This window comes from Urocampus carinirostris, chromosome 9, assembly GCF_059441175.1.
Source record: "Urocampus carinirostris isolate Australia breed hairy pipefish chromosome 9, RoL_Ucar_1.0, whole genome shotgun sequence".
In the NCBI taxonomy this organism is placed as follows: domain Eukaryota; kingdom Metazoa; phylum Chordata; class Actinopteri; order Syngnathiformes; family Syngnathidae; genus Urocampus; species Urocampus carinirostris.
Genome location: NC_142357.1, coordinates 28,515,134 through 28,528,190, shown reverse-complemented (window position 1 = coordinate 28,528,190; position 13,057 = coordinate 28,515,134). Strand labels below are relative to the sequence as shown.

At 40.5% G+C, this 13,057-nt stretch overlaps 1 protein-coding gene across 1 annotated transcript in view; it reads left to right on the top strand.

Moving 5' to 3' along the window:
* Positions 1–320: 320 nt before the first annotated feature.
* The window catches only part of flt4 (fms related receptor tyrosine kinase 4), a 119,733-nt gene continuing 106,996 nt past the window's right edge, over positions 321–13,057 (top strand). The window contains exon 1 of the mRNA XM_088343430.1: positions 321–578. Coding sequence (XP_088199556.1) covers positions 521–578 — 58 coding nt within the window. The 5' untranslated portion in view covers positions 321–520. The remainder of the gene's footprint in view (positions 579–13,057) is intronic.

Here is a 13,057-nt window from a genome sequence, read left to right as displayed (position 1 = left end):
TGCGTGCTTTTTAACCTGGTTTTTACTAATGTTTTGTATTACTTTTACCCAGAGTTTGACGATCCATGCATTGAAATTATGTTCTCATTTGTGCAAATAATAAGCATCACTGTCCTTAAACCTTTAGGATGATATTAAACATTAGTTTCCCTATTATTACATAGGCACGCTCTAGTGGTTACTCCAGAAAAAAGGAAAAGGCAACTTATTCACTTCTTACGCATCCTTTCCACAAACCCACTCACACCCACCTCTGTGCACACCCCCACTACCAAACGCACACACGCGCAACATTAGAATCTGCCCTGGGACCAGGACGCCCGCACGCATTGCACGCGTCGCCTGTCCGGGTGTCAACTTCCCCCAACCCACCTCCCCTTTACGTGGACTCACAACACCAACAGCCCACACAGCTGCACTTTTTTTCCTTCTCCATAACTTTTTCATTTTTGTTCCCACGCACTCAAATTAGTGGAAACATCATTTAACCTGTTGCTCTTGTGGACTGGAGTTATTGGAGATGAAGACACACTTGAAGTTTTTCTATCGCACATGGATTGGTGTCGCCTACGCAACAGGTGAGCAGATTGCAAAAACTAAATTTTGCACAAAGCTTGTAGATTGCAAAGTTAACTTTGGGTTTGGTTCTTAAATAATCACACAGTTGCACAGATAGATATATAAATAGATAGATAGGTAGGTTGGTAGGTACAGTAGGTAGGTAGGTAGGTAGGTAGGTTGGTAGGTTGGTAGGTAGGTAGGTAGGTAGGTAGGTAGGCAGGTAGAATTACATTGGAACTATACAGTTATTCAAGCATTTAAATAACACAAGAGAGTACAATGTTCACAGCGCAGGTTGCAAAGTTAAAGTTTGTGGGCCACATAAAATCAATATTATTTTCTTTGGCCCTTCTGTCCATTAAATAATAACAGTAAAATGTGATGATGACATCCGAGCTTTAAAGACCGTTTTTAAACACGAATAGATTTTGGATTAAGAAAATCCTTTCAGGTCCAAACAAGTCTTTCAATATTGAGATACTCATTGATTTTTGGGGGGAGGAACATATCTAAGTTAATGAGAGACCTACAATTGAGTACATTTTTTAGAAAATACAGGTAGGTAGGATGCTACCAAACAACTTAATTAAGTGGTACCATACCAATTTATGGAATAATGACACTTCAGACTGTCTTTGGATTTTTTTACAACCCATATACCAAACGTTTAAAATCTTCTCATGTAGAAAGATTTATACAGTTGTAGTAATGTAGTGTTGTAGCCCAGAATTTAGGTTTCTTAGAATTTATTAAGGAAGGCACAAAACGGTTTATACTCTCATTCCCGCCATTCGTCTGCTCTGTCACCATGGGCACGCAACCGTTTTGTATAACTACATATTTTTGGCACAATGTAAACATTTGTACTTTTTTATTTAATGGTGTAACGGGTAGGAACTCAGAAAAGTCGTCATTTAAAAAAGCAACTTGATTTGCCATTTAAATAACCAGTTGGATGGATGAATGAATTGAGGGATATATGACATAGATGACTACACAATGGTAAAGTATTTTGTTTCTTCGACCGAAACAATAACATGATCATGCAGTGGCCAAGCCTTATTCTGAAATGAGGAGACCTGATGTGTGTTGTCATGTGTATTGTAGTGTGTTAATGCTCGCCCAATTGCATTCATTCACGCCTCTAGACAACACGTCTAGCGTATGTAGGCCACATTCTGAACACGTTGTTGGAATTATGCAGATTTTATTGACGTACGTAGGAAGTACTGTGGGTAAAATCTGTCTTAGTTCGGTGAAAGGAGAGGACATCACCGACTTGTTTTCTTATCGGCTCTGAAGATTTGCTAGTGGAAGGGGTTGTCACTCAGTGAACACTGCTGAGGTTGTTCACTGAGACTTGAAGCCCGCGTAGGAGTTGCTCATCAGTCATTACATATTAATTGCTGTGCATAATGATGTTTTTTTTCAAGGAACAGTCTCCTCAAGTTTGCTTCACAAAAAAGGGGGTTAGAAAATCCTGATCTACATATTTCTGATTAATGAACCACTTTCAAGAACGGTCGTTTTATACAACAGATGAAATGTAAAACATGAATTACAAGTAAGAAGGAGAAGAAGCCCTTCGGAAAGATGTTTTTGTTTTCGTTGAGTTGGGTCTGACAGCAGTTGTTAACTTAAATATGGACAGAGAATCCAAAACTGATGTCTGACTGAGCTAAAATCTCCCAATTTCTTACATACACAAAGTCTGAAATGAACATGTAATTATTTTTAATCAAATCAATGTTTGATGGAGTGAATACAAGCATTGGGAAAAACCCCCCGCAGAATCATAAATTTAAAGTTGGACTGAACAAGCCTATGGTTTCATGGTCAAGAGGGAGAATGCACAAATTCTTGATGGTAGCATTCCATTGGTAGATATGCCACAAACCTGTTAATAACTCCAATCATAATCAATTCTTCTTATTACAGTCTTAGACTCAAGGTTGTGAAAACTCTGTCCCTGAGGACTTCATGTCGTGCATGTTTTGGGAGTCTGCTCCATTGCGGGTGAATCAAATCACCAAGATCTTTATCAGGCTCCTGCATGACTTGCTAATTGACCTGATCATTTGCATTGCCCGAGTCACCGAAGCAAACCTCTAAAATATGCAGGACATACAGCCATCAAAGACTGGGTTCAAATGGCGCTGGTCAAGTCAAGTCAAGTCAAGTCATTTTTATTTGTATAGCCCTAAATCACGAAGAGTCTCAAAGGGCTTCACAGATTGTTACACTATATTACACAAACTATTTTCAACCGACAAGAGGAGTAGGTTATTCGTATGCAATGGAGTAGGGTCTTAGTTATTCGTTCTAACAGGCCAAAGAAAAGAAGATAATGCATCTTTCAACAGTAAGTTGATAATGAAGTCCATTGAATGAACTCATAACATCTTCAGAGTGTTGAAGTTCTTACAATAAACATGCTTGAAATGCTTTCTAAATTAGTTAAATAAAGTTGATGCCTATAAAAGCATTTGATTTTTCTCAGCCCCCGTTCACTTGGTGCCTTATGTGTCTGGCCAAGCTACGTTACCTGATTTGAAAACTAGGCCCAACCAATTTTGTAAATGAATAGCCTTAGACAACACATTACATTTTACTTTCCGTCTTGTCTTGCATAGGAAATGTGTCATGTCTTTTTTATTAGTCATCACAGGCATATTTATTCCGTCACTTTTTTACTCATCCTTTTTCTGTAGCTTATACAAGCTGGTTTAACGCAGGCGGCAGGAAACACAGTAGAACTGCTGCAGTCGCAGTCATGCTTTGTACCTGCAGAAGTGTCCTAAAAGCTTTGCATTTTGTCCCAGGTCACATGTAAAGAATAGACCACGTGTGAGTGTGTCACACATGTTGTGTAGTTGATGGCCTTGCAGTATTGTCTCCAATAAAGGTTGCTCACCAGGGACTTGTATGACCCCAAGTCGTTTTTTTTCTGATATCTTTCTTTCATGCCTCTAAGGCTTGAGTTTGAAAGACTAATAAAAGGGATGTGGAATGCTTCGTCTTGTAAAGAGTGTAACTTGGCTGGTGCAAAAGATTAAATAGCGTTGTAAATGACAAATTCATCTCTGCTCCGCTTCCTCGTATTTGTCGGGGCGTAATGAGCCATTGAAAGATGTGCTGATTAAAGAAGTGACACACGAGACGAGGCATATTTTTAAAGGCGAGAGTGTTGCTTTAAGGACGCAATCCTCCAGCATACCAAAATGTGACTTAGTTTTGTGGTTTATTGCCGTGGCTACCTTTTATGGTTGAGCTGATCTGACGAAACAGCCTCAGGACTCTGTGAGGGCATGTCCACTGATATTTTCTTCTATCAGCTGGAGAGTAAAACAGCAGGGAGGAATTCTCCATACGGGAGGTTTGCCGCAGTCCAAACAAATGGAAACCGCTACTTCATTCATCACAAGTGTGGAGTAGCACGGCCTCTCTGGGCATATACATGTCTGGACGGTTGCTTTTGCGTCAGGTTGGAGCAACAGAGGCCCAAACATGACCCGAGCTGAGAGATAAACTCTTTCAACTGCAGGAATTTCCACACCAGTCCAAAAATATGTCCTTGTTGGTCCAAGATAGTTGATGGGAACCATCTGTGGCGTTTTCTTTGTAAATTTTTCATTCTTTTGACATCGACATGGTTTCTGCTAATCTGTACCTAGAACTGGGAGTGTCGTCTTTATTCTATTCCTGGCAGCTTTATTCTCCAGAGAAATATGGACGTTATCTGCTACGCCTGCACTTTTAGGTACATTGGGCCATTTGGACGGAATACCAAGCGCAACACAACATACACAGAGTGTAGTTGGCACTTCTGGGTGGACTGGAAACCTCATATGAATGAATTAAAGATCAATTACTCCACCCACATTCCTTTAATGTTCTCATTCAACACCCCCGCCATTAATCATCTCTGTCCTTCCTGCCCAATAAATTCCTCTTAGAAATCCGGTATCCATTCTTCCCATCTTATACAGCTTTTTTGTCTTCTCATTCAGTCTTTCATTTACTCATTCATAGGATAGGTAAGTGCTGATATGCAATAGTAGCCGATACCAGGCGGTAATTTATTTTTGATATTTATCTTGCTTCATTGCTGAACTCAGATGTCCTAATTTTGTCATTCATTCCATCCATCCATCCATCCATCCATCCATCCATCCATCCATCCATCCATCCATCCATCCACCCATCCTGCCAGACATACAGCCATCGGGTTGTACTTTTCTTACATTTATTATTTATTTTAAAACATCTCTTTTGTATCTTGTCTACATCTGTCTTCATTACTTTCTGAAAAAGGAAAAAGTACTCAGCAGAGAGAAAAAATGATTGATTTTCCGTTTCAGACGAATCCAATCTTTCCATCCAATTTGCACCTGACTTTGATTTTACACTCTGCAATTGCAAAATACCAGTCTCATTAGAACATGTTCACCCTGAATGAACCTCTAATTAAAAGTTCGGACAATTAGTCACACAAATTCTTGAAATATTTCAGTCCACGGTGCCTGCACTTTTGAGCATTTTCCTGAGTCTGTAATCTAATCTCAAAGGCATTCTGTGAATGTCAATAATAAATCTTTAAGACCATCCCAAGACTGAAATTTGTATTCCTTCTGTTTAGAACTTCTGTTGCTAGAACATTCCACACAGGTTCTTCTAGTAACTGTATCCTAAACACCGAGACCGTTCTTTTACCTTTTACAATGCTTCAAAGTGCAACGTTGCTTAGCAACCACCATAATTAGAACACTTAGAAGCTTAATGAGCGCTCCCTTTGCTAATAAATTCCAATAGAGTCCCAGTTGCTGGCTGCTCGGTGATAGGGATTTGGATGCATGTGCAACCTAAACTGTCACCTTTCTCACCTTGCGACATAGAGATGTTTGTTATTCCTAGATAAAATATCTCAGGGCAAAATGTGCAAGTTACCAGCTTTCCTCCTTTTAGGCATGAAGCATGCACTTGACCCAATGCTCTACACTTTGGCCTCATTCCACCGCTACCCGTTTCGATGATTCAGCTCTCAGTCGTGTAGCCCTGCACATGCGAGCAGCGTCCCCCGGAATCAGATAACAAGCACACTTGAAGGTCTAACCTTTGGGGAGTTGCTGCAATTTGACAGTTTTAGGACCTACAGAGACATCGCAGGAGCCCTCATTTTTAGTACTTCATGTACTCATAGGGAAGTTTTAACTGCCTCATCATCAGAAATATCATCACTTACGCTGGATGTGTTCTCAGTGGGGGAAAGGTGTTAAAAATTAGGCTGTGGAAAAACGAATCACAGCAGAGAAAAAGTGCTCCTGCGAGGCGAGCACATGAAGAAAATTGGCTTGGGCCGACAATTTCAACATAGGAAGTCGGGCCAGATGGCTTGTGACTGTGTCCTGAATTTGGCACCTTCCCCCCCATGGCAGGATGTTGGAAAGACCAAACTCCCCCAAAAATGGAGAGGACAGCGACATAGTGGATGTTGTCCCCGTTTATGCAAACAATGAAATCAAAGACAAGCTGCCAGTCAGGCCGTCTCCTGGCTCCGCCCGGCCTTGTGTTCACATGGCTGAGGAAGCCGACCCTTTCTTTTAGGGGAGTCAGAGGGAGTATGTTATGGTCCGTGGCTGGGCGATTTCACATCCAGTGAACGGGTCTGCTTCGTGGCCTACATGGCCTCCCGTCCTTCACCGGACATGCACAGTGGCCCAGTCTTGGCTCTTGGCCAGGTTTATCATCCCTGATGTAAGGCTGTGGAGTAGGGCTGCGTGATTTTGGAAGAAAAAAACCCTAATTGCGATTTTCCAGACCTGTCTCGTAATTCTGATACAGGTTTTCGATTTTAATATAAAAGTGCATTTCTGTTCTTGTTTTCATTTTTTAGTAGAACTTAAACATAGTGACATGCAGACGTACCTCAAGATAACGCTATTACCGACTGAGATTATACGACCGTAACAAAATCACAACTATAGATCTACAAAAAAAAACTGATTTGCAGTTCAATAAATGATCTTTATTGTCATTATACAAAAGTGCAATGACATGTAAGAGCTTCCCATTTCAGTGTAAGAAAGCGATTTAAAAACCCAGCTGGCAACTGCAGCCGCAACTGCGTCGGGTAAATTCTGCAAGGTCTTTGTGATGAGTAAAATTCAAGAGTCACAAATGTAAGGGTTTTCCACAAGTAGTAGCTCCAAGTCATCTGTTTCATGGGTAATGGATCTGGCGTTGGCGACTAGCCACGTTCGGCAGTGGTGGTTTAAGAGTTGTTAGCCTAGCTGTTAGATTTGCCTTCTGACACCACCACAGTCGATGCCTAGACAGGATAGAAATCCAGGGATCACTGGCTGGTGATCAGCATTTCTTTGGGCTTTTCTGAATTTCCTCAGAGTCCAATTTAATTGATGAATTTATTCTCATTGTAACGAGCCCACGAAAGCTACGAGCTGTCACGTTTGCTTCGGTGTCTGTTCAACTGAAAGCTTACACCAGTGTCACAGACACCATCTTCAGTCATCAAGTCCAACGTTCCAGGGAAGATGACTGAAGCTCCCAAGTCTACTTTGTAGGTAACTTCGGTTGTCAGGTTTCTTGGGCTTTAATTTCTCTTGAATTTTAATCGTTCACAGAGATTTGCCGATAGTGCTTGCGAAATTTCCAGCGATGTTAACCCCGAGTGAGTATCGCAAAAACAATTACCGATTTCCATCTTATTTAAACTTCGGGTTTCCCCCCAAAATACATATACTGGTAATTCAAAAGAAAAATACAGATAACAAACAATAATACAAGATAACACCCTTGTGTGACATGGCAGCTTAGTGGTCAGCGCGTCCGCAGCACAGTTCTGAGGTCATGGGATCAAATCCAGCTGCCAGCCTCCCTGTGTGGAGTTTGCGTGTTCTCCCCAAAGTTGCGTGGGTTTCCTTCGGGCACTCCGGTTTCCTCCCACATTCCAAAAACATGCATTTCAGGTTGATTGGCCGTCCTAAATTGTCCCAAGTGAGTCTGTCTGTCTATGTGTGCCATGCGACTCACATAAAGTCGGTGAGCAACGCTTGAAACAACAGTGACCAACCATAATCCCAAGTGTGGCAAGATAATTAATTATCAAACATGTCCAAAACTTGACATCAAGTTACATTTTGTTGAGTTTGGGGCAATGCAAAATTATTTTTCTCTTTTGAATGAATTGACTCATGTACTATTGCAAAGGTTGTACGGCCTACAAACGTCGTTTGTTCTTACAATTCTTTCACAAGATATCCATTTCTTTTTATTTTCTGATATATTTTTTTCCATAATATTGACATTTTGGGGGGCTTATTTAGTCGGTTGTAAGATACAGAAATGTACTTTATCACATTTTTTAGTGGAAGTACAATGTTGGCAACAAGATTTGCTTGATATAATTGGAAATTATTTGAAAATGAAATGAAATGAAATGATCTGCATTTATATAGCGCTTTTCAAGTCAATGACTTCCCAAAGCGCTTTACATTGTGCTTCACATTTCCCAATAGTGGCCGTGATCTGTGCAGCCATGTAAGGCGCTAACCTGCTTATTGGGGGTATTGGGGGTTCAGTGTCTTACCCAAGGACACTTCGACATGTAACAAGGACAAGCCGGGATTCGAACTGGGATCCCTTAATCCTAAAACGATCGCTCTACCTCTTGAGCTACTGCCAGTATATTTGAATGCAACACAAACTTTTTCTTCTTTTTTCTGTGTTTTTTTATACTTTTTCTCAAATTCCTTTAAACAAATCTCATTGTGTTTATTTTTTCCGAGCTGTTACTATTTTCTTTTCTTTTTGTTCTCTGTTTACTTTTTTCCTACATTTCTTTTTTTCTGGCTTTTTTCCTAAATTTTTCCTTCTTTTTTTCTCTTCCTTTTTTCTCAGCTTTTCACTACTTTTTCATTTTGGTATCTTTTTCTTTTTTGTTCTATTCCCCCATTCCTTTAAGTCATTTTGTGCATACTTTTACATAATATTTGGTCATGTTGGGATTAAAGAAGCAAAAACAACCTGAAGAGCCGTTCAGGACCCTTGTGCGCTGGCTAGATTTTCTTGTGCGCTGAAAATGTGCGAGCTGTGCGCAATTGCGCACGTGCACAGCTTAGAGGGAACACTGCTCCTGGCCACTGCCCAAAGACAGCTGGGATAGGTTCCAGCACCCCCGCGACCCAACTGGGGATAAGTGGTGCTGATAATGGATGGATAGAGGGATAGAGGGATAACCCCCTTTTTACACCAGCAACAAACTTGTGTAGCCAAAAACGTTTCAAATGTAAACCTGAGTTGGTAATCCCTAATATTCATGAATAATACACGAAAGGTTGAGGGGAAAAACAGAAACACCATGCTACTTTCTCAGCTAACTGAAAATTGACACAGAGTACCGTATTTTCCGCACTATAGGGCCCACCGGGTTATAGGGCGCACCCCCAAAAAATAGTTTTTGGTCCTATATCTTCCATAGATAAGGCGCACCGGATTATAAGGCGCTACAATGGGAACGTCGACAAAACAGTCAGATGATTCAGTCCAACTGATTAGCCCCTTAACATTCCCAAAGCTTGCAAAGAAGCAAATACGTGTCGTAGACACGTGCGGATGCGGTGTCCGTACGATGTCACTAAATGCGTCATTTCAAATATCATTCGGATGGTTGAAGTCTTGGGATTCAAGAAATGCCAAACATTTCTATGTTTCTATTTTCTTTTTCGCTCACAACTTTACTGTGCATTTGACAATAAACACTTGGAATTGAGTTGAATTCACTCAACTCATCACAGCAACATCAAGATCGTTCTAAAACAAGATACCGGGAAAATATAAAGCCGCATAACTCACCTAAGTTCTCACGTTCAATAATGATACGCAATCATGGTCTTCTTACAACCGTGAGTGAAGTAAATCCAGGAGAGTAAATTATTTGCAAATACAGACTAATAAAACATGTTTCTTTATGGTGTACTTTAGCAAGCTTGCTAAGCTTGCTACGCCATTGCTAAACTCTGCCAATTGCAGGGTTTGTTTTGGCCATCTAGCCTATTGGAGGCTCTGAATAACTTCAGCCAATAGCGATCGATTTGACTGATGATTGACACATCTTTTTCGGCCAATTGCAGGGTTTGTTTTGGCCATCTAGCCAATCCGAGGCTCCGAATTACTTCAGCCAATAGTGATCGATTCAAATGATGATTGACACTGACATGATTAGAAGACATTCAAAATAAATACAATGCCGGTATATAAATCCCAGCATACACCGCGGACTTGCTACGCCATTGCTAAACTCGGCCGATTGCAGGGTTTGTTTTGCCATCTAGCCAATCCGAGGCTCCGAATAACTTCAGCCAATAGTGATCGATTCAAATGATGATTGACTCATTGGTTAGCCAATGAAACGCCGGTATATAAATCCCAGCATACACCGCGGACTTGCTACGCCATTGCTAAACTCGGCCGATTGCAGGGTTTGTTTTGCCATCCAGCCAATCCGAGGCTCCGAATAACTTCAGCCAATAGTGATCGATTCAAATGATGATTGACACATTGGTTAGCCAATGAAACGCCGGTATATAAATCCTAGCATACACCGCGGACTTGCTACGCCATTGCTAAACTCGGCCGATTGCAGGGTTTGTTTTGGCCATCTAGCCAATCCGAGGCTCCGAATAACTTCAGCCAATAGTGATCGATTCAAATGATGATTGACACATTGGTTAGCCAATGAAACGCCGGTATATAAATCCCAGCATACACCGCGGACTACTCCACGTTCGGGGTAAAATCGAGTCGGCGGCTGTTGAGTAAGTTGCGAGACCTTGCGAATTTAATATTGAGCCATATATAAGGCGCACTGTGTTATAAGGCGCATGGTCAGCTTTTGAAAAAAATTAAGACTTTTAGGTGCGCCTTATAGTGCGGAAAATACGGTAAGTTAAACTGTGAAGTTAGCTGATTGTGGTGATGAACTCAAAATATTATTTACAGACATTTGGCTGGAATGGTGAATAGATAATTCAGTTTAAATAACAAAAAAAAATGCAAATGTATGAAATCTGGGGAGATTGTAGATTTAAGTGTCAGGAGGGGAAACACATTACACTAAGTTACAAGAGCAAGGGAGAATGGTCCTTGGGCTTAGAAATAATGGTAACACTGTCTTTGTCATTACTGTATTGTTTTGTAAAGATAGTCACTTTAAATAGGGGACGTAAGCCATGCATGTCACTATCTGGGTAGATGATATTTTTGTACATCAGTCCCCTTCTACAAAACATAATCCCTTAATGACTCCCGTGATGTGTGTGTTGATTGTTATTTACGCAATGCTGCCCCTTTCCCGTTCCTGCCGTATGACAGCTCAGGGAGCGAACGGCGTTGTTGCGAGGAAGCGCGAGCGAGCGCATCTCCTTGTCCGTCCGTGAAAATGGGAAGTGGGAGACGAGCGCCGAAGATAAAGAAAACAGGAAATTTGCTCAGCGTGGAAAACACAGCACCGCTTTTCACAAAGGCTTTCGTGTGGCTTCCTCAGTTCCCATGAAGGGAAGAGATTCTCTTCTTGGGCACCTTTGATGACGCTCGCCTTGCAGTCGCCTTGACTGTCAAAAAGAGCTTTACATTTTTAACTGGCTTAGAGTGCCTTGTGGCAGCTTTTCTTTGAACGTGCACGTGTGGTTTCTCGAGAGTCAGCGGGGTTTCCTTCTACCCCCAATTGATTTAGAAGCAGAGGTCACTGTTCATCGACAGAGACCAATGTGCAAGGACGACAAATCAGGAATTTAGAAAATAATTTTTAAAGAAAAAGTAATTTATCTAAACCACCAGTTTATGTAATGCTAAATGCCTACATGTGATAATTCAGACACTATTTTCTTATTGACAATGTTTGTGTATGTTTTTATTTATACTTTGTATTACATGTATTTGTTATTGCAACATCCTTTGCAGCCTGGTCATCCTGGAAGGGGGATTACCTCATGTGCGGTCCCTTCTAAAGGTTTCTTCATTTTCCTCATGCTGAGGTTTTGAGTTTTTCCTTGCCCTCATGTTGGTTTTAGATCAGGGGATGGTGAAGTAATAGTCTGCGATCTGTGCAGCCCATTGAGACTCCTTGTGATAAAGGGCTATACAAATAAACATGACTTGACTTGACTCGATATTTCATTTTGTTGAGTTTAAACTTTAGAAGACATTCAAAATAAAAATGGATTTTGAACTTGCAAGAAGGACAGGCAGATAAGGCGCTAAAGGGCCTCTCCTGAGCCTTTTCATTTTATTACATAGAAAAGCAGATCCGCCCTAAAGGGTGTGGAAATAAAAAAAAAAGTCAAAATAATGAACTGGCATATTGAAATCTTCTTTTGCAGATGTCCAATATTAAAAACAATAAAGTAATCACATTTTATTGAAAAAAAAAATAAAAAATCCAAAGTTGGGGTCGGGAACCTATGGCTCTTTTCATGAGTACATATGGCACAGTGATAAAATAGAACTTTTGCAATGATTTAATATTTTGTTACATGCAAAGCCGATTGCAGCATATCCGAAACCAAGATGATACTGATGCACAAGGGGTTTGGTCGAGTATATACAGAACACAATTTTAACTACGATTTACAGTCCAGGTGTCACACAAACACCCCGTTGTGGTTGCAATTTGCTAAATAATCCGTTATATGGAAGCTCATTAAATAATCTAGGTTCATTGTTGAGAAACTTTACGATGAAAAAGCAACGAGAACCAACTTTAACCCCAAAAACATTTTTACCCAAAAGCTCTATAGCAAAGCACCTAGAGTACCGGTAATTGAATTAGGCGAGTAGTAAGAATCGGCGTAGCTAGACACAGGGTAAGTGCACTCTTTCTCCACACCCAGCGCCGTCTAAGGTAAATATGTTGGTATCCTCGTTTGCAGTAATCAGTCTTCACTTGTATCTTTATCCATTTTTATATGTATATTACTTGATTGTATTCTGATTAAGTGAACAAAATAACAAAGAGAGGACAACCTTCCTCTGGTGATAGGAGTAGGACGCCATTCACAAGCCATGTGCATGACTCAACAAGTTCTCTATTGGGTGTCCGCAAGGACCTAATGGCACATTTCTCACTGAGTAATTTATTTGGACTAATAAATGACTCATTCATAAAAAAAAACATATGATGTGTGGTAAATATTCATGTTATGGTGTCCGAGAAGGCAATCAACCCTGCGAATAAACACTTAGTTGTTCGCTATATTTGTTCAGACAAAGTGAGAACAGGTACAGAAATCCTGCTTACCTTAAGGCCCAATGATGCCATATTGCAAACTTTTTTTTTACTAAAACACAATTTCTTTAAAAACTCTTTCATTTCTGCATCATAGGTCTCCTACAATGATATTAAAGGTCTAACCTTTTTTTGGAAGTTATTTTCTATATCTGGGCCTTACAGGGTTAGAATATATGGTTTGGGTCTCTAAAA